The sequence below is a fragment of the Astyanax mexicanus genome, chromosome 1, assembly GCF_023375975.1.
Source record: "Astyanax mexicanus isolate ESR-SI-001 chromosome 1, AstMex3_surface, whole genome shotgun sequence".
NCBI lineage: Eukaryota > Metazoa > Chordata > Actinopteri > Characiformes > Acestrorhamphidae > Astyanax > Astyanax mexicanus.
In genome coordinates this window covers 8,493,103-8,520,990 of record NC_064408.1, presented here as the reverse complement: position 1 = coordinate 8,520,990, position 27,888 = coordinate 8,493,103, and the positions used below count along the sequence as shown (strand labels likewise).

At 37.5% G+C, this 27,888-nt stretch overlaps 1 protein-coding gene across 7 annotated transcripts; it reads left to right on the top strand.

Moving 5' to 3' along the window:
- Positions 1–387: 387 nt before the first annotated feature.
- Positions 388–27,413, top strand: golga2 (golgin A2). Of its 7 annotated transcripts, none has more exons than XM_049485985.1 (28): positions 388–521; positions 4,828–4,950; positions 6,060–6,140; positions 7,252–7,398; positions 8,537–8,586; positions 9,473–9,536; positions 9,799–9,861; positions 11,446–11,526; positions 12,826–12,864; positions 13,150–13,212; positions 13,482–13,575; positions 14,397–14,503; positions 14,621–14,679; positions 14,804–14,945; positions 15,379–15,468; positions 15,563–15,670; positions 16,723–16,810; positions 17,518–17,654; positions 17,822–18,040; positions 18,982–19,095; positions 20,186–20,410; positions 20,681–20,780; positions 20,889–20,977; positions 21,313–21,469; positions 21,608–21,775; positions 21,967–22,073; positions 22,165–22,333; positions 23,319–27,413. In XM_049485985.1, exons 1-28 carry the CDS (start codon positions 474–476, stop codon positions 23,588–23,590), a joined length of 3,204 nt encoding a protein of 1,067 aa, XP_049341942.1. In that variant the 5' UTR covers positions 388–473; the 3' UTR covers positions 23,591–27,413. The 7 variants fall into 7 exon arrangements, with proteins under 7 accessions (XP_049341942.1, XP_007252135.3, XP_049341993.1 ...); XM_007252073.4 differs by having other exon boundaries at positions 8,534–8,586; XM_049486036.1 differs by lacking the exon at positions 6,060–6,140 and having other exon boundaries at positions 8,534–8,586.
- The last annotated feature ends 475 nt before the right edge of the window (positions 27,414–27,888 follow it).

The following is a 27,888-nucleotide window of genomic DNA, read 5'->3' as shown; positions in this document are numbered from 1 at the left end:
TATCTACTAGATACATATTATTGTGTTTAATGCCATGAAATATTGTGATATTATTTTAGGGCCATATCGCCCACCCCTACTATAATTTAATTAATATATTCTACTTCCTCAAAATGTGATCTAGTAATGAGAAACGAATGCTAACGTATGCCTTTATAGATCTATGTATGATTTGTGTATGTTTGATGATATGTGGTGGGGTTTATTTAGCTTGGGGCCCCAAAATGCCTTGAAACCGCCATGGATATCAGGATGCATTAAAGTACACTGGGTTTTTTTTTTTTTTGTTGCGTTTTATGACTTTACTTTTGTGTTAAGTATAATTTTTAAATAAATATTGAGCTACATAGAATCGAAACGACCAATAAAGAGGCTGTTTGACAGGAAAGACATTGCAGTGGGACAGGCGAGCTACACGGATACGGATCCTGAATTGATGACGTGGTGCCATCGGCTCGCCGGGGACGGAGAGGATGGCCGACCAGAGCAGGCAAATTAAACTCGCTGCAGCTAAGAAAAAGGTAATTTATACAGCTCTATTGCTTCCAGGGATCATTTATAACGTTATGCGACTGTTTGCTGTGTTGTCTGTTACGAATTTGTGAACTGGTAAAGGTTTTTGTGTACGCTGACACTTCCACGTCTACCGGTGTGTGCCTGACCGCCTATCCGGCCGTGCTTCGCCCAGTCGCGGCTGTCCGTTGCACCTGAGATCGGGGCTTTAGCCTGGCCTTGAGGGGACGTTATCTGGTGATAGCCTTGATGTTGACGTTTTCAAGCGAACCTGGCTGATATTTTTAATTGAAAATGGGAACAGTGGCTGTATTGCAGCCTATACATATAAAGTGTGTGAGAGTGGGAACGTTATTTGTCTGTTTGAATGCATGTCTTGCTATTTTAGCCTCCTCTTCTGCTGCTTTAGCACACAGGCCAATTCAGGATTCTGTGGAACAATATGGCATTTTCAGCCAAGCAAATTGCACTGTATAAGTGGGAGGAAATACCTGCAGTCTGTTTAAGTAGTTAAATAGTTAATAGCTGTAAGTGTCCAGTTACTTTTTGGCTGTAAGTTAATTGTCAGTAATGTTCAGTCAGCTGACAGGTGCCAGCCCAGCTTACATTAGCTAGCTAAAGCTAGTTAGCTAGCTTTAGCTAACTTAATCAGATTGCTGTTGGGAAGCCTGCAATAGATTCATAAAGCTACCAGTTAGACCTGATTCTCTAAAAGATTGTTCACTCCAAGTCACAGCTTAACCTTTTAAGTCAATATTGACTAATATTGACATGTTCACTAGTACTGAAGTGGTGTTGTTTCATTGACATATGAAGCTAGCATTGCAGTGATGAGACGTTTCAGGGTGTTGGTCTGTCGCAACAGTAACTGTTATATTAAAGGATATTTAGTGTAAAGGATGAAATGAGCCATCCCACATATTAAACAGTATATTAATACTAAATATGTCCTCATTTTGCTCTTAAAACACCGCCTGGATTCTTCATGGCAGGGATTCCACATTCTTTGGTCCACATTCTGGTCCATGTTGACATTAATGCATTAAGGATTCAAGGAGATTCTATTGTCATTTTACATTACATGTGTCACATGAGTTGGAACGAAATTGTATTCCCATAGTCCATTTACACCCAAAGAGTGTGAGAATTGTATCAGTGTTGTTGTAAATGTAAATTTAAATGTAATTGACCTTAAAAGTGTCAGTGCAGTGTGTTGGCTAGGTGGAGTTTAAGAGTCTTCCAGCTTCCAGTTCTGAAGATTTTCCAGTTGCACCTTCATGCTCTGAATATCCTGGTCTACCACATCCTAAAGGTGTCCTATTGGATTGACTTTGGAGTGAATGGGAAGACCAGTGGGGAACTTTGAACACATTGCTTTGTTGTCACGAAACCAGTTTGCGATGACATTTGCTTTATGACATGGCACCTTATCATGCTGGAAGTCTCAAAACAGGCTGTGGCTTTTTTTGTGGTTTATTGATAAATTGAATGATTGATTAATGTAAACAGTCCAGAGTGTGCAATTACCATACCAATATATCCCCTACACAATCTTTAACTGTTGAGATAAGTGGTTGGGAATATAGCCTAAATCTGCTTAACTTTGCATTACACTGCAAAACTATACACTGATTAGCCATCGGCCATTTAAAACATGTCAAGAAGTCGATCAACATATTCGTTTATTAGTAGGTAGAAAAAAAGTTGAAAACCATAAAATGTTGGCAGTTTCAGTTTATAAGATTATTCATCGCCATTAGTCAAATACAGTATTTAAAACAGCCCATAAAAATGCTTAATCACAATTAAGCATGTTCGCTCCAACCCAGCATGCTGGCTGTAATGGTATTACACCCATCATACAAACTCAAGCAGAGTTTATCTCATGAGGATGGATCTAAGGTTTGCATTGTTTGCAGTTTTGACGTAATCAGCTGTTCTGTTTGGCCTGCCACTGCTCTGCGAACTGGATAACCATCCTGCTTAGACTGAGTGGAGGAATGTCAGTTATGACAGAGCTGGTCTGCTCTATCAGATTCTGGCTTCCTTTTGCCACTCCTCTTGTGGCAGCTGTCACAGTTTGTGTCTGGTGCAAATTCACTACTGTCCCCAGTGCATGTCAACACAAGCTGCAGAAATGGCAAACGAATGAAAGTGATAGTGAAATATTTGACTTTATTTCTGGATTTAAAACTTGACAAAATATATATTGATAAAAGTTAGTGTGACTGGTTTGTAAGGTAGTTCATTGTCCTCTCTAAATGAAGTCTGGAGCTGGAGTTCGCAACAGGGGCGGAGTGATATATTTTTGGGCTTAGAAAATGTTTTAATGTATTGCTCTTGGCAGTATTGGGCAGTATCCAAGAGTTATACTTGTTGAAGTTGTGGGGTGTTATCTTGTTAGTGAGGTTAAATACTCGCCAGAGATCTTGGGCATACAGAGAGTTGGTTGTGGCATAAAGTACATCTCTATTCAATGTGGTAGACCCCAACACACACATCCTGCAGGTCAGTGGAGTGACAAACAGCATGGGACACATTTGTAGTTCCTGTACCATGATATGAGGCATGCCAGTGGATATAATGATTATTTATCACACTATAGTTCACCTGTACAGATTTTTACTAATCTAAATACTACACAATACCATGCTTGGTACAGTGTTTTGCATTTAAATTTCTGAATGTTTACAGCACTGCTCATTCTCTTGATGAATTTAATGAAACCTGCAGTGTTCTTTAAATACATACAACAATCACAGTATGCTCAGAATAAAATGTTTTGTTTCACAGTACAGTATTGTCATATTTTGTCATAAAAGAAGATTAAAAAGTCCTACAAGTAAAATTCTGTACCTTGTTCTTTAAATTCGGATTAGCTTTTACCATTATGCCATAAATTCTGTTATGCCATGAATAAGATATATCTACAGTTATCATTTTCTTTTTGTGTTTGTTTGTTTGATGTGACAGATGACAGTCAGTGCAGCATAATTAAAAGTCTGATTCGAGCTGCTTGAGTAAAGCAATGGTAGGCTGTGTGTTTAGTGTTGTTTGAACAGAGATTGAGGGAACAGTGCATTACTGCATTAACAGGAGATGCCACACCCCTTTGGCAGTAATTGTTTTTCCAAAAGTTACAGTAAAATGAAGTGCTCTGATTAAGTAGATGTACACAAGTTAAAAGGAAAGCATTCTCAGACTTATTGATATGCTATAATGATAAGAAAGTCAAAGTGGAAGTCTCAGTCTTTGGTAACAGTCTTACCTCAAACCATGTAACAGGATAATGCATGTTTACATAGCTGTAAGCCAATAAATAAACTGTAGTAAAACTGGTGATTTATTTGAATGAATGTTAAGCCAGGTCAATGCTTATTTGTCTTTTGCACAACTGTCACAAAGAATGGCAGGACATTCATGCATTTATTCATACACTTTGGCTGATCATTAAATGTTTTTACAGGAATGTGTGGATATGTCAGATCTGTACTTTAATTGCATTTTTGTCACTATCATATGTGGTCCTAGATTGAATATGTGTCAGGGCATTCATGGGCATTCAGCTGTGAATTTGTGCTTCCGTCATCGTCCATGTATTAATGTGTGTATATGTGCCATTTTAGAACAGATCATTTAAGAATGTCACTGGCATGATTGCAAAATGTGATTGGTTGATATGATTTGTAATGTGAATATGCTTTCAAAATGTTAAGCACAGGATTAAGCTTTTTGCTGCAGCTAGTGGCATAGAGAAAATTTTACTAGAAATACTGGATTCAATTAATTACCAATAAATTCTTAAAACAGACACTATATTTGGTTTGACACACGATGATTCGCCAATAAATTCCTATTTCCTATTTTCCTAGTCGTATGATTCAGATGTGAGTCGCTCTGGAAAAGAACTTAGTCCAAATACTTTTAATATAGCAGAAAGTAGGATAGTGATCCCTGTCAAAACTGACAAAGAAGACATACAATAATTTACCTGAAATGAATGGATTTAACTGACTTTTAGAGAGTTTTAGAAAGTTTTAACCATCTGTGATACTCACAAATTAAATGGCGTAACTATGTTCTGACCATGCAGAATTCCCAAACTTCTCCTTTTTCAATTTATTTTATGACTATAAAACTGAGAAATGTGGAAATAAAATATTTACTAAAATGTTACTAAAAATTTTTATATTTAACCTTATGCCCTTTGTTAATCTGCATGACCTGAGTACATAGTTACATACTCTTTTTAATAGTAACAGGTGTTTTGGCCAGGTATGTTTGTTTGCTAACTACTTGTGTTTTTCCATACAGCTGAAAGAGTTTCAGCAGAAGAGTGGCCCGTCACCAGCCAGTTCCGCCCCGAAAAAGAAGAAGAAGGTGAAAGGAGCTGGCCAGACAGATGGCACCTCCACTGACAGACACTCGCCAGATCAGGTGTGTTTCAGCCAGAATCTCTCCATGTTGACCAATAATGTTTATACAACAGTGTTTTGCTGGTTTATGGTACTCAAGTATGCTTATCTATTTTAAAGATATTTAAAAGTGTTGCTTGTTATGTTGATGCTAATTGTTTCGAAGGGCCATCCTTAATTATGAATGGAATTTTGCCTGTGGGAACAAAACCTTTTCTGCTGGATTGCTATTTGTGCTGTCCTTAGTTGGTTTAAATGTCAGCAAGTTACAGTGAGGAAATGGATAGTGACAGATAACAATGGCATAGGATGACTTAAAGGAATACTCTAGATTGTTTTGCCTAATCTCTGCTGCGAGCGTAGCATCAAAATACCATTTATGATGAATGTTAATAGGCAGTAGTTTTAAACTGTTGTCCGTGGTAATTGCTTTTTTTATACTCCACCCACAAATGGAGTATGGGTATGTGTAAAGCATACCACCACTGGACTCTGAAGCAGTGGAAATCTGTTCTGTAGAATGAAGAATCACACTTCCATATGTGGCAGTCAGATGAACGTGTCTGGGTTTGGACATTAGAACATTAAAACATTATCTGCCTGACTGCATTTTGCAAAGTAGAAAGTTTGGTGGAGGAGGGATAATGCTATAGAGGAGAGCACATCCTAATCCATGTCTATAGAATTGGAATTGGATGTCATAAAAGATTGTTTAGTGCTTTTTTTCCCCAATGTCTGATGTGTCAACTTCCAAGCTGAAATGTGGTCAAAATGAAGCTATGGCCCAGGAAACAAGCACCAAAATGAAATTTGAAAGGGGTGAACTGCTACAGCCCAAATTATTGCCACACTCAGAATTTCAGAACTATGACCAAAAATTGGTTTTCCCTGCTTAGCAACAGTTTCTAACAAAGTAGCTTTTGTGGGTAACACATTGATCATTTTAGTTATGCTACTGTTGCAGCAGAGATAAAGAGATTTTGTTTTAAATATTATATTCCTGTAAGTCTTTACGTTTTAAAGCTTTTCCTGCCTCCCCGTTTTTATGGTTTCTCACTGTACCTCTTTCTTTCTCATTCACTTACTAAGAAACACCCCTCTCTTTCATTCCTCCTCTTCCTTCTCCTGTAGATTGAGAATATTCTGAATGTTATGGTGTCTGATCTTAGTCTGACTAATGGAGTAGCTCTTCCTCCATTGGTCAACAGTCAGGTGAGCTGGGGTCTCTCACTCCTTCCCCATTCCTCCTTTTTTCTTTGTATGACCGCCTTTGTTCCATGCATGCTATTCTATGACCTCAGGTCTCTCATCATGGAACTAATGATGTTAGTGATGCATTACGTTAATTAGAGCAGTGTAAGTGATGCTGTTTGCTCTTTTTATTTCTTATTTTTGTTTTGCATTTTGTGTTCCACTCAAATTCCAAAGGCATGCCTGATTTATTAATGCTCTGAACTGGTTTCTGACATACTTCAGATTTTTTTTCTGGTGTACTTTTATTTTTGTTAGAAAGCAAAGCTATAGACAGGTTAAAAATAAGAAGGAGATGCCATGATAATATTACAATGACATGCTACATGTCATGGGACAGGAACTGATATAGCTAAAAATGCTGCACTAAACTGCATGAGGGTACTTCTGCACTGAATGTGAAGATGATTTCTGCAAGAGTTACTTGTGTATTGACACGGACAATTCTAGCCAGATACTGCCGGTCACAATCATTATCCGTTATGCTTTCCCCATAACTTTGCACATGTCCCATGACTTTTGGCATGGCGTGTATTACCTTCATCTTTTTAGTATAAATGCATATTAATTTTTTGTGTTTATATATCAAAAAATATGTTTCAAAAGAAGGGTTTTCATGGGTTCTCCCAATCTTTCAAATGTATGATTCATTTCTTTGCTTCTTCTTTTTTTTTTTTTTTTTACTGATTTAGATTAAGCTCTCTCAGAACGTGCCACCTTTTAATACTTCGTAAATACTACAATAAGCTTATTTACTGTAAAGTTAATGCACAATCCCTATACATTGTTGTGTTCCACATATTTACTGGACAATAATGCTGTTCTAGAATAAGCCTTACTAAATGAATGGTGTGGCAGCAGGATATATAGAAGATATAAGAAGATGCCGTACAAACTCTCTGGATTATTTAAAAAGAATGAGATCTTTGGGTTCTGAACTGTTTTCTGTGACCATACATTCCAGGTGCTTTAGAGATTGCTCTGCTTTGCCTGTTTTAACACACTAACAGGTTAGAGTTTCAGTTGTTGTATGTGTTTATATGTGTGTGTGTGTTGCTGTGTGTTAAATCAGGACCGTGCTGATGTGGGAGTGCGGGACTCCCCAGTTTCTCAGATGCAGGAGGATGCTCCCAGTGCAGAACCTGCCCGCTGCTCGCCTGTGTCTAACACCTCCGCTGCTACTAACTCAGAGTGTCTCACTGACAACCTAGCCCTGCAGGTCTGTCTGACTGTCTGACGCCATATAACCTAAGCCTAGGCCTCAGTAAATTAGTCCTGAACATTTGATCTGAAACAAGACCATAAACTTATGATACACTTGTAAGGTTTTCTTATTATTTTATTTTATTTAATATTGCATAAATTAAATAGCCTAAACATATATTTTGTCTTGTTTTCAGAGAAAATGTTATTGTTCTGTATTAATTAATCTTTTAACTTATTCAGCTAATTTCAATTGCTAAATATTTTCTCAAAGTTTCTTCATTGTCTGTTCAGCATCAGTGTTGTATCCAGACAGGGCTGGACGATATGGTCAAACTTTCTATCACAATATATTTCTTAATTGTGGTTTATTTGAATATCATTTTAATATTGATATGAATAATACAATCAGACAGATTGCCAAGAACAAACACAATGGATTTCTGCACCCTGTTTTAACCCAGTCTGTGATAAAAAATAAATAAATAAATAAATAAATAAAATCAGTAAGTGTCAGACTGAAAAAAATGTGTATAAAATTTTGGGAATGTGTTCATATCATATTAGCGCTATTGAAACATTTTCAGTAAATTTGATATTGAATTATTGTTTAACGTTAGAATTAAAGTGCTGTCATTGAGTTCTGGCATTCCAGATTTACTGCTTACCTGTTTAAAATAATTAAAAATAAATATAGCTAATTTAAATAAATGCAATTGTCTAGAAATCATCTCAATGTGAATTTGATTGTTTTGGTGTCAGACAAATGTTTTAAGCTATAATCTGAATTAGTTTGTGTAATGTATGTTAAATCTGTGTGCAAACCAGTCCTTTTCTCTTTTGTCCATGTCATTGTGTCCATTGAGATTAACAGTATCTGGTAACATATTCTAAACACTGTAACTCTCTTGTGTCAGCGCTCACTGTTTGTGTTTTAGCTTGTACTCAGTGTTGTGCAGGCTACGTGTCTTGTTTTGCTCTGATTGCTGGTGGTCTGCTGGTGATAATTTGGTCTCTCTGGATTTAAAGAGTGGATTGTCAGCTTGTTATTGCATTACTTTTATCTTGTCAGTATGTCTGCCCTCGATCACACTGCTTCATATTCAACTTGCTATTTTCTTTCCCTCTCCTTCTTTCATCTTTGTCCCCAGCAGAACTGTGACCCAGATGCCAACGGTGATGAACACTCTCTGGGAGAAAACAGGTGAGGTTTCGTGAGTTGTGTGTGTTTGAAATCCAGGCCTCTGGGTGTCTTTGTCCTTTCCTGCCTGAAGACTCTCAGTTCTGATAGAGTGCTAACCCTGCATTCACACAGGCAGGCAACAAGTCATTTATGTCGCACCAAGTTTGTCTTGTGTGGCTGCGTTTGAGGTTGCTTGTGTTGTTGCATGTGAGCGTGTATTAGCGTAGGCAGTTAGCATGCTGCTTAATCTAACAAACTGGTAATTGAGCTATCCATTACTTTGTTAAATGTTTAATTTTTCTCCAAATTGTCAAATAAAACAGAAAAAGAATGATCATACTAAAGGTCGTATTGAATAAAGTATTGAATTGTCTTTATTTAGAAAAGTTATAATTAAGTCACTTAACATTTTAATCAAAGTAATGATTTAAGGCTAGTGTATTACTAAACCCATGAAGTACCCCTGATAAGAGTTACTTACCTACCAATATAGGTACCAATTTAATTATCCACTGGATCTCAGTCAGTTGGAGAATGATAAAAAATATACAGATAGCAAAGGTTAATTGTTCATCTGTTGGAGAAACCTCACACTGCAACCCTGAGCAGTTAATTTTCAGAATTTAAAGGTTTTTGATGCACAGTTCATTTGAGAGAAAAAAAAACACTTTTGTTTCAAGCAATTAAAGATAATCAGATAAGTGAGATAATTTAAAGTTTCTGATGCATTGAAGTGTTTCCCTAACAGTTACAGTTTAATCAATTTGAGGTCAGAGATTTATGTCCTTGTAGACTGGTTCAGTTTAGAAAAAATAATAGGAATGAGGTAAATACAGCCAGAAGGCTGTGTAATATTCTGTTTCTCATGTTATCAAACTTATTGTTTGTGTTTGCTGTCATCTCCCAGGCCATTGTCCTCCACTGAGAGCCTGCGGCAAATTTCTCAGCAGCTCAATGGCCTTCTCTCTGAGGTAAGTTCCTAAGTTCCTGTCTTTATAGCTTCAGAAAGCTGCTAGTGTTATTATACCGTAGTGCTGTACAGAGTATTGTGTATTATTTATTAATGTTTTATTGAGCATTTTGGATTCTTAATTCAGGGTTGGTGAGGATCTCCTAGCTTTTATTGTAGAAATGTTTGATGCATTCTTGATATATAATAATAAAAAGGTGTAATATATTATTCTGTTTTGTTTTATTTTGTAATCAATCTGCTGTTCCTCCTTGGTTCACCAGTCACCGTCATCATATGTCAACGGGGACAGTGGGCCATCTCCTGCCAATGAGAGAGAACTGGAGGTGAGTTTATGTGAACTCTAAATACATCAGATCAAATTAGAGCCAAGAAAAAGCTTCAGATGCTCTTTTAGATGACCTAAGGTGACCTTATTAGCCGGGCATTTTATGTTCTTGATCTTGAAATAGATACAAGGAAGATTTAAAAAAGAAAGGATTTCAGAAGCTTTGTGTACAAACATAAGCCAGATATAGTGTTTTAAGTTTATGTCAGGATTATAATCATTTTAAAATAAATCACAATTTAAAAACCATTGGCTTTTTGTAATATATTAAAATATTTCTGCATTTGATTTTTATTATAAACATAGAGAGATTATAAAATGTATAATTTTATATGGAGTATATGCAATAAATGTATAGTTTCTTTTGAGGAAATAATTTAGGACAACTTATGCCTCAATAACAGCAGATATTTAAATTACTTTACATGAAAAGCAAGTCTAGTTCTGTAGACAGCACATCTGCGTCAGCAATGGGTATAGCTTACTGTAGAAGGGGTATCCAAAACATCAAAAACTGTGGTTTTCATGGGGTGCCCTAACTTTATATTTCCTACACCACGCTGTATCAAAATTTTACAGCTATTATTCATGTTGTTCTTTTTACTTCTTTACAAATTAGTGAATCAAACCGAACTGAAAGTGTTCTTCACCCTGGTGTGACATACCCTCCCCCCTCCATGACCTAAACACACACACACACACACACACACACACACACACATGGTCAGTTATTAGCCAGCATGATAAAGGAATGCTTCTGGCCTGAGCTCCAGTGTTCACATGACTTTTCCCACCAAGCTTCTACACCAGCCTGAATACATTCAAGGTTCAAAATACACCAGTACAGTCAATGCCCTTGTATATATTACACTGATTAAACTCTTATCAGCTTCTAAGGCCTGTGAAGATTGTTCTGTGCCTCAGTGCCATTTTGTGTGTTGTATTAGTAGTAACAAAAACTACTAACTTAATGGCAGCTACACATCTCAAAAAGGTGGGAGGGGGCAAAATAATGCTGGAAACTTAAGTGGTACAAGTAAAAAAAACAGCTAAAGCATTTTGAACAATCTTGTGTGGTTATAAAAATAGTTTTTTTAGCGAGGACACATGCACAGGTGGTAAAACTGTATCTGAATTAATTGTCGTTGCTGTGAAATCCTCAAATGCGAGTTAAACCTGTATCGAACAAGGAAGAAGCTTTACAGAAATGCCACCCTTTTATGGGCCAAAGCTTATTTTACATTTAAAATTTTGATTCATCTGACCACAGAACAGTTTTCCATTTTGCCTCAGTCCATTTTAAACAAATGCTTCCTGCCCTCAACTGCCTAAAACTTTAAAAAAAGTAAAGGTTGAAATATTCCATTAAGCTGGTTCTGAATCCTGACTGTTTTTTCTGGTCTTAAAAGTTTGTAGTACTGTATTATTTTATAATTGATTTTTTTAGAGTTTTTGTTTGCTTTGTTTTGAGTTTTTCTCCATCTGTTTGACGTTTTACATCCACTCTCTCCCTCCCTCTCTCTTTCTCCCCCTCTTTCTCTCTCCCCCTCCCTCTCTCTCTCTCTGCATGCCTGCACGTTAGACTCGAAACCAGGAGCTGGCAGCCGCTCTGGACTCCAGCACGCTAACAAACTCCCAGCTTACTACAAAGATAGAGACACTGGTAAGGGTGTCCAGAAGAGTGTGCCCAGTTAATGTAGTGTGTGTGTACTGTCTGGGTCTTGCCCATGTTGTGTGCTAATGACTCTTCCGGCTGTGCAGCAATTGCTTTGTATAGTACCTCACAGCATCCTTAACTGCATGTGTACACACTATTAACACACTCAAATGCAGCACTGGTTACTACAGCCCATCTGGCATTCAAACATTTATTCACAGATGATTCAGTGTCATATTATGGCTGGGTGATTATAAATAAATATCATGGTTAAATAAAGAGAGAACCATCTACCCACTCAGTGAGAGCATGGCCAATTGTTCTCTCTCTGACTCTGGCTGCTGATGGGAAGCAGCGTGACCCGGGATTCAAACCGGCGATCCTTACTGCTAAATTGTTTTGATATTCTGTATCAATATTCTACATTTTGAGATTTATCAACAGTTTATTAAGTGTCTTACAACATTTAATAAACTATATATCATATTCACATTTCTTAGTACATTGTATAGATATAAAATGTATGGTTCTTTGAAAGTTTATTGGGTTTTGGTTCTATATAGAACCATCAACACACAATAAAACGTGCAGCTGAAAAGGTTCTTCAGATTGAAATAAAAATAATACATAACTCATCATTTATTCACATAGTTTAGTTTCTGTAAAGTTTTGTAATAAAATGGTAATAAAACCACAATAATGACATTTTTTTGCTCAAGACAAAGACATTAAGTTAAAATTGCATTCTAAGTATTTAAGTATTTTGTTCTTTTCACCACAGTTTAACATTAAACAATGTTTATGTCAACATTAAAACTACAAGCAACATTATTCCAGCCATATTTCAGTGTGAAAGGTCTGTCGTGTGCCAGCTGGGATGCTGTAGTAGTGTAACAGTTAACACGTCTGGGCAGCACAACATCATTACATTGTTTTATTTGTTTGTTTGCTTTGTTTTCTTCTCATTTTCTTGAGTTTTTTTATTGTTTTCTGCAGTGTACCATTTTCTGTTAATAACTTAATTTCTCATTGGACCAGCTTGCTTGTCAGGCTAGCTAACTCAGGTGATCCGAGCCCTTGCTGTTGCAGAATGCATTAAAAACTTGTTTGTCTCTCCGCCTGTCCTTACAGTTAATCCCTACTAATCCCCCTGTCTGCTCATATCTCTTCACCATGCTGGAGGTGTCCTGGTCAGCCGCCAAAACCCAGCTATGACCTGTTACTGGTCTTAACCTGAACTCATTTTAACAGCTTTCCATGCTAACAGGTGTTGTGTGTTTTATGTGTGTGTGTATGTGTGTTTAGATGAAGCAGTCCCAAGAGCTGTCAGACCAACTCCAGAAGGTAAAAAAAAAAAAAATAATAATAATAATCTTTTTTTAATGTGGAAGAATTGATTGCATTAAAATAATGCTTTATTAAGATAAAGCATATTTAAAGCATATAATTACTCGAAAATAATTTTAAAAATCTATTATGATTTGAGCCCACGCAGTGAAAAACCTATTATCAGAAATCAGCCTAATTGTTCTCCATTATATAAATGATTCATATGCCTCAACATTTAAATGCTAGAGTATATTTGTTAGATGAGTAATTGTGATTTGTGTTTTAATTGTTTATTTTTAGGAGCGGAAGGATTTTGAGCAGAAGTTTGTGAAGGAACAGGGAGCTATGCGTGAGCAGCTACAAGTGAGAAACATTTTTGAATCTTCCATTTAAATTTAACATGTTCAGTGTTTTGCCATTATTTGTAAAGTTGTCCAAATAGCAGTGGCAGTAACCATATATTTAATGACTACATTAATTATATAACTTCACAGTATGTCATTATTTTTCCAGTTTTTCTTCCAGTTTTTTTACACTCACTTTCAGTTAAAATGCATTTTGTAGATATCTACGTTTTTTGTTTGACAACACACTGTGTGTATATTTGAACATTTGTTTATATTGTATTTCAGGTCCACATACAGACCATTGGAATTCTGGTGTCTGAGAAGTCTGAGCTGCAGACCGCCTTGTCTTACACACAGCAAGCAGCACGGCAAAAGACAGGTGTGTTATTAGATTAGATAAGATCTTTGTTGTGACTATTAATTTTCTGTGCTTACAAATCAAAAGATCACAGGCCAGTCTTTGATCCTCTGTTTTTCTAGAGTAGACTGTATCTGGCCGGTTAACCGATCATGTAGGATCTCAGTACTGAAACTACACTTGTTTGGGTGGTGAAGGATCTTTTAATAGCAGCTGTTTAGGGGTTACAGTTTTATGATTCTGTGTGCCATAGCATTCTGCTGTCTCCCTTTGGTAATTTGATTGGCATATCTGGTACTGTACTTGCCTGAATCCTGAGTCTTGTCTCGCAGAAAGGAGGCTGTTTGTCTCTTTTGGGGGATTATAGATTTGATGTGATGTCCCCTGGGTCTCAGATTTTGGCCTGTTCTTTTTTATACTGTGTATTCTCCTTCATGGTGACACAATCAGTCTGCTTTATTAATACTTTACAGCATTTACTCTCAGGTTCTATGACATGCGTAAATGCAGTAATGGGAGGTTGTTTTAACAATCCCGTGCTAAATTGTGTGTTTGTTTACCGGTGGCAAACCTATCTTTTCCAGCTAATTTTTAAAAATTGTACATATTGGTATTTGTTTATATATTATATATCATATATATTTATATATATATATATTCAAGAATTTCCCCCCGGGGATCAATAAAGTATCTATCTATCTATCTATCTATATATATATATATATATATATATATATATAGTGTAGTTTTCTTGGGTGTAAGATAAAAGCTTATCAAACAATATTATTATTATTATTATTATTATTCATTGTGTTTGCCTGTGTCTAAATGTTAACCTCCAGGAGAGGCAGAGGAGCTGAATAATCGGTTGCAGGCCAGCAAGCAGAGAATATCAGAGCTTGAGAGAACTTTATCCTCAGTTTCTTCACAGCAAAAGCAGCTTGAGAAGGTATTGTATGTAAAGCATAACTGCTGGCATGATTCACTTGTTTAATATACATACGAGGTACGTCTTCTGATGTCTAATCTGAGGCAAACATTTTTCTATCTTTTTTAACTTGAGTAGCATAATAAAGACCTGGAGAAGGACAGAGACGGTCTGCGAGTGGAGGTCCTCAGATTGAAGTAAGTGTTTTCTCAGTTTGTCAGTTCAGTTTACAGTCTTGTATAGCACAGGATGCATGACTTGCACAAGTAGTTTCATTTGTTTTTTCCTTTTTGCTTATTCCATTTTCCGTCCATCTCTCAGGAATGTCAGTGAGGAGATGAAGCAGCAGGGCTCGGAATTGGCTGAGCAGCTAAAACTCAGAGTGAATGAGAACAGTGCTTTGAAAATGGAGCTTGACGACCTCCGCAAACGACTGGAAATGGCAGACGTCATGCTGCAGCAGGTAAGAAAGCAGTCATCCCTTTTTTCCAAAGTTTAAAGTGTATGATTAATTAATGGTATGTAGGTTTGTAGGGATGCTCCGATGGGTAATGTGTGGAATGAGCATTGTGGACAAACTCTGTGCTCATTTGATGAAGATTTCAAGTTAAATAAAATGAGTACAATTCATTTTATTACATGTCCAAACATTCAAGGCCAAGCCTTCTAATGAATGCATTTAGCTAATTTGGTTGAGACAGATGTGCACAGATGCAGCTTAGCTAGTCCATGTTAACCATGAACCTGTTGGCACCTTGCCTATTGCCAGGTGTTGGTTAGATCGGTCTAAAGCATCCAGCAAGTCAGTGTATTGGTTTTTGTTAGCCTATTTGTTATAATGCTTTGTTGACTTGTTGATTGTATTAATACATATTTTTCTTCCTCACTTTATGTAGTTCTCCAGTCAGTCAGGTCCAGCGTCTGAGCACCAGCAGCTTCAGCTCCTCCTGGAAGAGAAGCATCAGCTTGAGATTCACACAGCTCAGGTTTGTGTTGAGTCTGATGTGTGAGAGAGGAGTGTGTATGTGTGTGTGTTTTGCTTTAGACAGTGCTGTAAAGTGTGTGTGATTTGTGTTGCAGCTAATGGAGTCGGTTGCACAGCTGCAGAGAGAGAGGGACCAGTATGCAGAACAGATTCAGGAGGAGGGCAGGGTGTGGAAGGACAGAACAGAGCAGCTTCTGACTCAGGTACAGCCTGTTCTTTTTCATGCACTGATGTTTTTATATTTTGCCAGTACGTGGGATGGTGTCTCTCATGTATATACACTATATCTACAAAGGTTTGTGGACACCCTAAACTCTTAATGAAGGCTTTCAGTTTCTATAAATTGCAACCAGTGCTGACACAGCTGTGCCGACGCATAGCTTTTCTAATCCCTGTAGAGAAGTATTGCAGATAAACATGAACCTTTTGACCTCATGCCTAATGCCGTGTGGGCTAGAAGGGAATAAGGCCCCCAAGCAGTTCTTTGGAAAAAAAAAATGAGACCACTTAAAAATCATGAGTTTCTTTGATTTTATCAAATTGAAAACCTCTCGAATATAATCAAGAGGAAGATGGATGATCACAAGCCATCAAACCAAGCTGAACTGCTTGAATTTTTGCACCAGGAGTAAAGGCATAAAGTTATCCAAAAGCAGTGTGTAAGACTGGTGGAGGACAACATGCCAAGACGTATGAAATATATGATTTAAAAACCAGGGTTATTCAACCAAATATTGATTTTTGATCTCTTAAAACTTCATGAATGATATTAACGTTCTGCAAATAAATGCTCTAAATGACAATATTTTTGGGATAAATGTTGTCTGTAGTTTATAGAATAAAACAACAATGTTCATTTTACTCAAACGTATACCCATAATTAGCAAAATCAGAGAAACTGATTCAGAAACTCAAGTGGTTTCTTAATTTTTTCCAGAGCTGTGTAGTTGACCTTGGGCGAAACAATAAAAGAGCAGGTGTCAGAATACTTTTTCCATATAGTGTATGTCCCATATTATATATCAATGCTCTTTTGCAAAACCTTGTATGTCCAGGAAATGTCTGCTTTTTAGGATGCTCACAATAATATTCAGTGGAAAGATTTTGGTACATTTCTATTAATCCAATCATAAAATATTGACAAATATTGTAAAGGGATTTGTCAAGATTTAGATACAAGGTTTTGCATGACAACAAAATATAAGCTTAACAGGGTAAACTGCAATAGGTTATTGACTCTGTTTGTCTTAAACAGGTGACGTTGATGTCCGAGGAAAGGGACAGGACTGCTGTTCAGATCCAGGAGCTACAAGGACAAATTACAGAGCTGAAAAATGCTGCAGGTTCTTATTGCACCCCTCTGCTTCACTCACACACTGTGTGTACAGTTTGAAACTATTTTTAAAGGCATTGTGTTAATTGATTTTTTACAGGTAGTTTAATACAAAGCTCAATACATAAAGAGCCTTAGATAAATCTGACCTCCACGTAGCAATTGAAGTCAAGTGTAAAGTGCTGCATGATCTGAACCAACTTTGAATGCCAACTTTGTATACCATCTACTATAAAAGACATTTTCACTTAAACCAACCCTGGAAACCAACTTTTATTGTGCACTCTATTAAAAGCACATATATGAACACTCCCTTACCCCCCAAAACTGTATCTAACTTAACCGCACCTGCCAGGAAAATAGCCTATGAGCTACAACTACTACTGTATAATCTGAAGAAGGAAGGGATGGGTATATAGATAGATGTTAAAAACCAACGATCAGAGAACTAAGCCCTCAGTCCTCAGTATGTTAGTCTTTCTTTCAAACTGCATTAAACACTTCTTTATAACTATGTATATCTGTCATAACTTCAACAACAGTATTTGTGCCCCAACTTCAGTAATTTTATTCTCACAGCATTATCACTACATTATGTATCTGACAGTTATTGGACAATATTCTCACAACTAAATAGCATAAATGTTAGCTGAAATGATTGCTGAGATGATCCTTATGAATTGAAACTGACAGTGTCCATTTCTCCCTCACCCTCAGCTCTGATGTACCAGGAGCAGGAGACCCAGCCAATATCTCAGTCTTCAGGTCCATCAGAAAGAGAGCTGGCCCTGGAGGAGAGCCTTCAAAACCTGCAGCAGGAGAAAGAGGCCCTTAGCCTACAATACCAAGAACAGGTTAGCAACACCTAGCCACAATCTGGTCCACTGAAATTACAGTGGATTTAGGGCAGATGCTCTGAGCCACAGTTGTGAGACTTAGTTATCTGTCATTTAATTTCCCTGCTCTGTTTATACAGTCCATAACAACATATTTTAAATATTTGTTTTTCTTCCTACTACAGGTTCGGGATAACGAGCAGCTGAGTCGACTGGTGCAGGAGCAGGAATCCCGTCTGGAGGATCTGGAGAGGCAAGCAGAGCGGTCGGCCGAAGAGGCTCAAGACAAGCTGCGCATTCTGGAGGACGTTCAGAGTGACAAGGCCACCATCAGTCGAGCCCTGACTCAGAACCGTGAGCTCAAAGACCAGCTGGCCGAGCTGCAGAACGGCTTTGTTAAGCTGGTAAGGATGAACATCATCAGTGGGTGTCAGTGTGGCGTGGTGATGTAGTGTTCCAACAGTCCACCATATTCATAAAGTCAATTTTTTATTCTAAAACAGGACAAAAAATTACATTTGTTTTTCAGGCAGATTATAATCACACAAGGTTATCTATACCTGATTTTGTGGTTCGATTCATAAAAGGTTATCTATACCTGATTTTGTGGTTCAGTTCATAAAGTGATTTGTCTTTGACTTTTAGTATTCCTCAACCCTGGTTACAGACCAGTGCCCCATACATTGTAGTGCTTTATCTGCTACCCACATACCTGATCCAACTAATCAACTGATTACCAGCTCATAATTTAGTTAAAGTTGGTGTGTTAAAGCAGGAAAAGTGCTTAAATGTGCAGGTCAGTGGGCCTCAAGGGCTAGTGTAGAGAGATTGCTGTAACACAGTATCTGTTAGCCCACGTTATTCCAAATTTAGGGTGGACACACTTGCAGGCCAAAGGCCAATTTGCACTTCTTTATCGTATAACCTACACTGTAGTCTATGCCATAGTCGATGCGCACCTCCTCAGAAATGTAACTACGTGTCGTGAAGAGCAGAGGCTGTGATTGGTCTGCTTAGCCACCCACAACTTTCCCGCCTGAACTGCAGAGTGATGCAGAGACATGGACACACAAACACAACATTATAAACGCGAGCAGCTGTGTAGGGCACTTGCACACGCTACGCTGTAGGCAACACATAGACTTGATGCAGAAGTAAAATTTTTGTTTAATGAATTTTCATTTATTCCATAAAGATCTAAAAATATTTTTGCAAAAATGAATGGGAGAATTCTTTTTATTTTTTTGTGTTTTGTATTTTTATTTTTTCTATTTATTTTCTCTACATATTCAGACTGTTATCCTGACTCACCTGAATGTAACCTCTGCTCTCCATGTCTTTGTAGACTAATGAGAACATGGAGCTCACCAGCGCGCTGCAGTCAGAGCAGCACATTAAAAAGGAGATAGCCCGCAAGATGGGTCAGCTGCAGGAGGAACTTCACAATGCCAAAGAACAGGTTGGAGTCTTTACACTTAAAGTTTTCTGTATGTTTACCTATTAGTACTAATCACCTTTCATTCTGGGTCCAGTTCAGATTCACTAAAACACAGGGTTCGTACAGTCATGAAAAACCTGGAAAAGTCATGGAATTTAAAATAGCAATTTCCAGGCCTGGATAAGTTTTGGAAAAATAAAAATACACAGAACGTTTTGGAAAAGTCATGGAAATTTGGTCTACAAATTTTGTGTTTCAGTTTATCGATGGAGAAAAACTATTTTGATCTAAAAAATATGTAAGCTTAGAGTTAAATGAATAATTTAGCTCTACACAATGGAGCTCTCAGGACCTGACACACATTTTATTATTAAAGATTGTGTGTCAACATTTTATCTTGATTCATTTTGGACCTACTATAATCAATTTTAATTATAGTTTTAGTTTGATTTTTTTTTGTTTTAGATTTTTGGGTTTATTGTCCATGTTCATGGTCATGAAAATTAGTTTGAAGGCATGGAAAATTCATGAAAAAATCATTGAAGGGGCACTGAGTGATCCAGCAGTCTAAAGCTCTGCCACTATGAGCAGAAGGTTGCAGGTCCGAACCCCCCCCGTCATGCAGCTTTGCATCAAGCTGCCGGCGCTCAGAGGGAGCACGATTGGCCCTGCTCCCTCCGGGTGGGTAGATGGCGCTCTCTCCCCACATCACTCCTAGGGTGATGTCCACAGCACAGGGCATCTGTGAGCTGATGTATCAGAACTGAGTCGCTGCGCTGTCCTCCAAGCATGCTGGCTGCTCGGCAATGCTGCATCAGCAGCAGCTTGAAAAAAAGCGGTGGCTGGCTTCACATGTATCGGAGGAAGCATGTGTTAGTCTTCACCCTGCTGGTGTGTTGGGGCATTGCTAGTGATAGGGGGAGTCCTAATGAGTGGGTTGGGTAATTGGCCATGTAAATTAGGGAAGAAATGTGTATGAACCCTGAAAACAGTATTGTTATATGTTATAATCTTTTTTTTTTCTTTAATGAAGAAAAAACATTTTTAGTTAAAAAGCCTCCAGATTTATTCTATCCTTTCTTCTGTAACTGAATTTTGTTTTCTTTTTCAGTTGCAGGAACGAATGCAGGAGTGTTCATCCATCCAGGAGCAGCGGGATCAGTATCTGGCCCACTTGCAGCAATACTCAAATGGTTATCAGCAGTTAGCCACGGAGCGAGAACACCTTCACAAGCAGTTCCTACAGCAGACACAGCTGATGGACCGGCTACAGCACGATGAGGTGCAGGGCAAAGTGGAGCTCGAGCAGAGTCAGTTGCAGCTGCAGCAAGCCCAGGTCAGTAACGGTCCAGTACTAAACTACACAGTATTAATTGTAGTAGTAATAGAAGTACTCAGGTGTATTGTGTTTTCTATTTTACACAATAAAAATATGAGGAACAGCTCTTCAAAAGGCTTAAACTAACTAATAAAATTTAATTTTACCGATTACATGATTGAGCTGTTATGTTATATAAGCTAGCTTTTATTATATATAAGATAATATTAAGACTCTGTTGTATCAACCCTGTGTACTAATAACACTGCTTGCTAATATCATTTACAGGATAGACTTAATCAGCTGGCCAAAGACAATGAACAGCTTAAGACAGAGGTTCAGGAGCTTCTGAATAGTTCTGCTTTAAATACATCACTCAGGGATCAAGGTTAGTCTCTCACAGTTAAAATTACAATGTGTGGCATTGTATTAACAGTGTAATAATAATCAGTGTAATAAATTGATTATTCATGGACTCCATGTTGTTCTTTTGAAGGAGATGGCGTGGAAAGCCATTCACTTCCAGAAAGCTTCCAAAAATCCTCTATAGCCATCCCAGAAGACTTTGAGAGCCGAGAGGAAATGGTGAGATTATTTGTTAAGTTGATAAAATATTATTTAAACCAGTTAAAATTTCAGTCCAGTAATAGTATTAACCACCTGTCCAAACACCAGGCATAGTGTCTGTAGGGGTATAAAGCTTTAGCAGTGGCACTCTGTTCTCTGGAATGATTGTGCTTCAGGCAGTACTTTTGAGACAAACTGCGGAGTTGGAAATGAGGTGACCGTGCTAATGCTCTGAATGTAATCAAATCCTCTCTAAAACACCCTTGATTTATTTAAAAAAGGTACACAAGCAAGTGTTCCAATAGTGTATAATAAACCTATGGTTAAACTTGTATCTTTCTTCACTGTAACAGGAGGATTTCCTGCAGTCTGCACTTTCCCGACTGGAGGGAGAGAGGGATGAAGTTATGCGCAGATTAGAAGATGAGAGGAGGCACCACCAGGCTGCCCTACAACAGGTGGCTGCTATGAGCCATGAGCACAAGCACCACAGCACATGTACAGAAACAGGTGAGGATCCATTATACACATACTCTTCTGTTAATTCTGTTACTTCACCTCATGTGTGGGGCCAGCACTTGGCAAGCTGATGGATGGCTGCACCACTTTGGAGCCCCAAATGATTGACTCTACTTCGTATGTATGCAGGGAGCTCAGGTGGTGTTCCTATTGAGGTGCATGAAGCCCTGCGTTTTGCGATGGAGAAGCTCCAGGAGCGTTTCACAGGACTGATGCAAGAAAAGGTGGATCTGAAAGAGAGAGTGGAGGAGCTGGAGCACCGCTGCATTCAGTTGTCTGGAGAAACGGACACCATTGGTGAGGAAACTTTCTGACAACAATAGGGCTTGAAATTAGGTTTTAAACATTCTTAATAGAAAAAATCTCATTCCCAGACACAGATGGGACATAAACATACAAAAGTACACATGTATTAAAGAGAGAAAACCTTCTGTTACATGATCACATTCTGCATTGTAATAATTGTATTCATCTTAATCTGTTTTTAGGTGAATACATTGCTCTGTATCAGAACCAGAGAGCCATCATGAAGCAGAAGCATATAGAAAAGGAGGAGTATATTAGCATGCTGGCCAAAGACAAAGAGGAGATGAAGGTACTGTTATTACTTCATTTAGTAAAAACTGTTGTTGGAGTATTTAAAAATACCAATTACACAATTTGCTCCACTTATTTGACATTTGTAGGCAAAGTTGGCAGAGCTGCAGGACCTGGTAATGCGTTTAGTCGGGGAAAGGAATGAGTGGTACACTCGGTACATGAGTGCTATCCATAACCCTGACCTTCTGCCTGCTGGAGAAGAGATTGTCCACCCTGCAGAGAGTCGTATGGAGCTCAATGCTGTGGATAGCCCAGGTATGTATATTTATGTATATTTTATATGCACATACAAACTAAGGCGTAGCTAATGTGAAATCTTAGGATAGATAAAATGTCTTTTAAATTTTATAAAAGACCATCATTAAAACAACATTCATATTGTAAAAAGAGGATGAGTTTGTTATTTAGCTGTGTAGGGATTAATATTTTTTTGCTTTTTGTAATCAGAAATGGCTGAAAGGTTTATGGAATTAGGCTACATAAATCACTTTTTTAAATGTTACACAATTTAAAGGTATTTTGCTATAACAGTTGGTTTCCGTCTACTGCCATTTAAACTCTGACCTTTAGTAAGTTCAATTAGTTGGTCTATATACCAGGGTTCATACAGTCATGAAAAAACTGGAAAATTTGAAAATAGCAATTTCCAGGCCTGGATAAGTTTAGGAAAAATAAAAACACCCAGAAAGTTTTAGAAAAGTCATGGAAATTTGGTCTACAAATCTTTTGTGTTTCATTTTATTTATGGACAAAAATCTATTTTAAGCTAACAAATACGTCAACTCAGAGTTCATTCAGTAATTTAGCACTACACAATGGAGCTCTAAGGATATGACACATTTTATTATTAAAGATTGCATGTCAGATTCATTTTAGGCCTACTTTAACAATTTCGATTATAGTATTAGTTGATTTTTGGTTTTATTGTCCATGTCTGTACTATTTAAAAAATTGTACGGTTATGAAAATGTGCTTTAAAGCCATGGAAAAGTCATGGAAATGTATTGATTAAAAAGTGTATGAACCCTGATATACGGACAGAAGCTATAGACCTAGTACATATACATTCGAAGAAAGCATTCTTTTTTAGAATCTATTAAAAGTGCTGTACACATTATCAGTACTGAAATGTTCATCTATATAACTATATCTACAAAAACAAATGAAGACTGAATAAACAGCGATTCCTGGGACATTTTGATCATTTCCTCTGTCTGACTTTTGTTTCTTTTCTCCACAGATTCTATGGACATGAGTGCAGCTGTAGATTTGTCTCCAGACTCGCAGGCCAGGACAGATCTGGGGCCTGTGGGCCCCTCTGAGGTAACAGAGCCCCCAGTAGGCCCCTCACTGAGACCCAGGGAGGACGGCACAGCCCGGCAGATCATGCAGCTCCTCCAGGAGATCCAAAACCCTCAGGCCCGTCCTGCTCCCTTCCTGGGAGAGAACCCCTGCATTCCCTTCTTTTACAGGCCCGACGAAAACGATGAAGTCAAAATAATGGTCATTTAAAGCACACCATGTTCCATGCCTCCCATTTTTCTCCTTACTTTCTTTTTGTTTCTTGGATGAGGACAAAAAGTCCTTGCTTTTCTGCTCTCTGGCTTGTCCTGGAAGCTTTTTGCACACACACAGTAACTGGAGCTGGACTGTGAGTGTGAATGTGTGTGTGTGTGTGTGCAATCTTTTTCATTTTCTGCACTTTGGTTCTTCCCGTTTCGGTGTTGGGCATGCATTCTTCTTTTTTCGGTTCCTTCTCAGGCTCTTAGCTCTGAAGGCTGATTTATACTTCTACGATGGAGTCAATACAATATACATCTTAACCTGTGCGAGTGACCTATGCCATTGTGAGCGTTTATACTTCTCCATTGGTGTGTCTGCTTCGCTCTGCTGATGGTGTAAATGCAAAGTTGAGAAAACAATGCTGGTCAGGCTGTGGCATAGGCTACAAAATAGGCTATGGTGTAGGGTACACGAAGGCTATGATGTAGATTCATCGCAGAAGAATAAATTGGCCTTAATTGGGTATAGTATGCCCAAGAACAGAGTTTTATAGTCCTATTTAACATTTAAGACCTGCTATTCCTCCTTGCAGTTTCCACTCTGCATTTTAATCTTCTGGACAATAGGTGCAATAGTAAAATTAAGTCTGACTTCTGCAATATTAGTCTTTGTCCACTGGCAGAACATTGTAACCAGTACACAGTTTGAGTGAATACAGATTTGTTGGATTAGTGAAATTTTTTTCCCTATGAAGCTTGAAAATCTTAAAACCTTAAAATCTCTCTAATTTCAACAAATGGGCATTAACTGGCCAGGTAGCTCTCACTCTCTGTTTAATCTGTAGTATTAGGGTTGGATTAGTAGGTGACTGTTGGAGGAAACTGAAATTTGCTCTGCTTTATAAGAGCCTGGAGTGTTTGAGATAATACTGAATATTGAGAATGTGCCGAAGGTAGGGAAAGATTGATCTAGTTTTTTAGGCCTTTAAGATCTGTGTGGAAATGTTTGTGTGTATGAATCAGTAGGCAATAGGCCTTGAATGTCTGATGCATGAAGTGCTAGGCTAAGGACACACTTTTAAGTAAAGTGTCCAGCATGTTGAAAGATGATATAAGAGAGGGAAAAGATGATGCGAGCTGAAAGGACACGTGTTAGAGCATTAGAGTAACACATTTAAAGGAATACTTCAGCATCTAGTATCTGTTCGATTATAAACGTTTGATTATCAGAGATTGTGTCCCAATTGTGTACTACAGACTAAGTGTTCTTTTACACCAACTAAAAGTAACTAAAAAGACTAAAAGTAAAAACTTAACTAAAAGTAAAAGGTGCCCCAAATCACAGTCTGGACCAAAGCAACAATATTTTTTTTGGCTTAAATTTACTGAACCACAGTCTGGATCATTTACTGTATGAAAATACTTGATGGTTCAGGCTTGATTCAGACCTGTCACAGAAAATTTAGGCAGGCTGTCCAATCCCATTAAGCACAAGCAGTTTATGTGCACATGCATTATGCAGCAGTATGGATACAACAGATAACGCTGGTGATTCTGTATCTACTGTAACTGTAGATTAACCCTTATTTATGAACAGAAATAAAAGGAATCCCAGGGGAATCTGTTACACTCTTATATTCTACTGTGTGATGATGCCCCTGCACTTATAGGGAACCAAATTCTGGCAGGGTGGTAGAATTTTATTACAACACTTGACCGAAAAGGCATCTCGCCAATGCAAGTTCTCCATCTGCCATTATTGCTAAACTTGCATGATTATATAACATTATCTGACAATATGTTCCAGATGAGAGTGTCTTCTCCAGATCTGTGTAGCACTGCATTGTGGGATACTATTATCTATCCATGCACAGCCCAAAACTCTTGAGTTCTGGGTTTGAACAATGGATATTTGATCATCTATTTATCTATTTAAAAACAACTAGTTGGGACACACCAAATCATGTCTTCATGTTTTCCTGTAGTTGTAAAGAAGTGAAGTAATTTGATTTGGTAATTTGCTCTGTGCTACAAATGCAGAATTTTAAGATTTATTTACCAAACACTGAAGTATTCCTTTAAAACTGAAGGGGAATTTTATTTTCTGGCAGTATTTTCCCATTAAACATTCTTCCATTAACCTTTACAGACAGCAAAGGCTTCACATGATGTGTACCTTTCGCTGATTTATGTCATATACTTATGACAAATTGCACATATATATATATATATAATAATTTAAGGAACAGCATCAACCCATGTTTTTGTGCCCCAGACACCCAGGATATCACTTTATATGTACATAATCTTTAGCGGAGTGTTCCCATTCTTAATGACCTGCAAAAAAAACACAAAACAAAAAAAGATGTATGAAATGAAATGAAAGATGTAGAATAACTAGAAGAATGGCTGCTTTTTATACTTTAATAGTAATGATGTGTTTGTTTATTAATGGTGAACTCTATGATGCCAACCATGTGGTGTTTCCGTTGCGTCCTGATTGGCTGAGAGTTTGGCTCTGGGGAAGGTGGTAGAGCAGTGTAAGTGATGATTTTGTAAGACTGTAAAGGTTGTAAATGTTTAAAGTTCAGTCATTGGTAACAATTCCAGTTTCAGAGTTATAAATATCGGCCAGCCCTAATTACAGGAAGCAATTTGGAGCAATTCTTTGTGCATCAATTGTGAAATTTTGCTTTACTGTAAAGAACAAGTATTAAAATATGTCAAAAAGCTTTTTTGCTTGATAAAACAATATTGTGATATTTCTATTTTCTAATAAATACAAAACATTGTCATATTGCCCACCACCCCTGCACACATGAAATTAAGCTGAAAGGTGCTAAAAATGATTTTTTAAGTGATTCCATAGAAGAACCAGCTAAAGAACCATCACATGGTGTAAAGCATTCTTTACTAATTCACACATCTCTGTTTGCGCAAGTTTTATTTAATTTATTGAACCAAAATGTTTTCTTATATGGCATCATTTACAGAATCGTTTATAGTACCTTTTAATTGAACTTATCAGCCGTGTGTTTAGGATGCGATAACTTTATAATGTGGTGATTGGTTCTAATGATGGTTGTCTCCATTGAACACCATGTTATTGGTTGTATGAATGCTTGTGTCCTTATAACTGGAGAGTATTGCACTTGTGAATAGGCTTGGAGAGTAGAAAAATACTTGGAATACGCTAAACCCGAGCACTTTTCTCAGCAGGCCCCCCTGCCCTGGTGTCAGAAGTGAATGTAGGAGATGGACAGGTTAATTTCTGGGGGTCTTGGTGTGGTTTTTCCTTTCTCTGTCTGGAATTGATTTGATAATTTTACTTTCCTCATTTTGGGAAGGCTTATGCTGGTGTTTTTTCCTTTTTTTTCTCTCAAACATTTCTTATTTCTGAACAACTATAAAAAGAAATGTGAGCTGAAAAAAAGAGGCTTGTTGCGCTTGTAACAGATCTGTAAATAGTGTAACTGTGTAACATACTGTATATTCATTTGAGCTGGTGTGTGGGATATGGATATAAATTAATACTATTACTACCCTTTGCCTACTGTAGAATACACACCGTGCTAGAGGAGATGATTGATTGAAGCAGTGGGAGTGGCTGGATGGGTGCGAGGTGACTGTGATTTAATACAATTCAAAGTTAAATCAGAATCTATTTATTTGAAATCAGTACTCACACTAATCGGTTTTAATCCAGTAAAGACTGTGGGAACACAATGAAGGAATAATCCAGAACAGCAGAAGTATTTCTGATGTGATTTTTTTCCCTCCTCTGATTTTTTTTTTTTTGTTCCTCCTAAATAAAACTGAGCAAAATAAGAATATTTTGGTTTCTGTGTATTTCTGTACATTTCTGTACAAGTAAATAGGGAGCAGTGTTAATATGTACATCATTTAGTATAGAATAATAGTTTTTTATTAATAGTATAATGTATCATTTGCTGGAATACATACTTTTAAGGCTTATTAATGTCTTAACAAAGTTATTTCAAGTGGTAAGCCGTATTATTTTGTTTCTAAACTGAAAGCAGAAGTATTTCTAAGTGGAGAAGGGATAAAATATTGTGTTTAATGGTACTGGTGTGCTGAAACAAATATATTCATTCTAAAAACTGGTATCTCTGGTCGCTTTTTGCTGGAGTTCTTCTTCTGGCCACGTTACGCATCTTTACGTACTTATGTCACACATACAGCCTCTAAAAGAGGATCCAGTTCAGTTTTACTGAACTTGTGCGGTTGGTGGAGCAATGGAGACTTCAGAAGAGGAAACTCAGAGCTCAGTAGCTCAAACAGTCCTAG

Coding starts and splice junctions, on each gene's coding strand:
- golga2 (XM_007252073.4), top strand. CDS start 474: ATGGCCGACCAGAGCAGGCAAATTAAACTCGCTGCAGCTAAGAAAAAG. Junction 13,213..13,481: donor CTATGCGTGAGCAGCTACAA/GTGAGAAACATT, acceptor ATTGTATTTCAG/GTCCACATACAGACCATTGG. Junction 20,781..20,888: donor TACATCACTCAGGGATCAAG/GTTAGTCTCTCA, acceptor GTTCTTTTGAAG/GAGATGGCGTGGAAAGCCAT.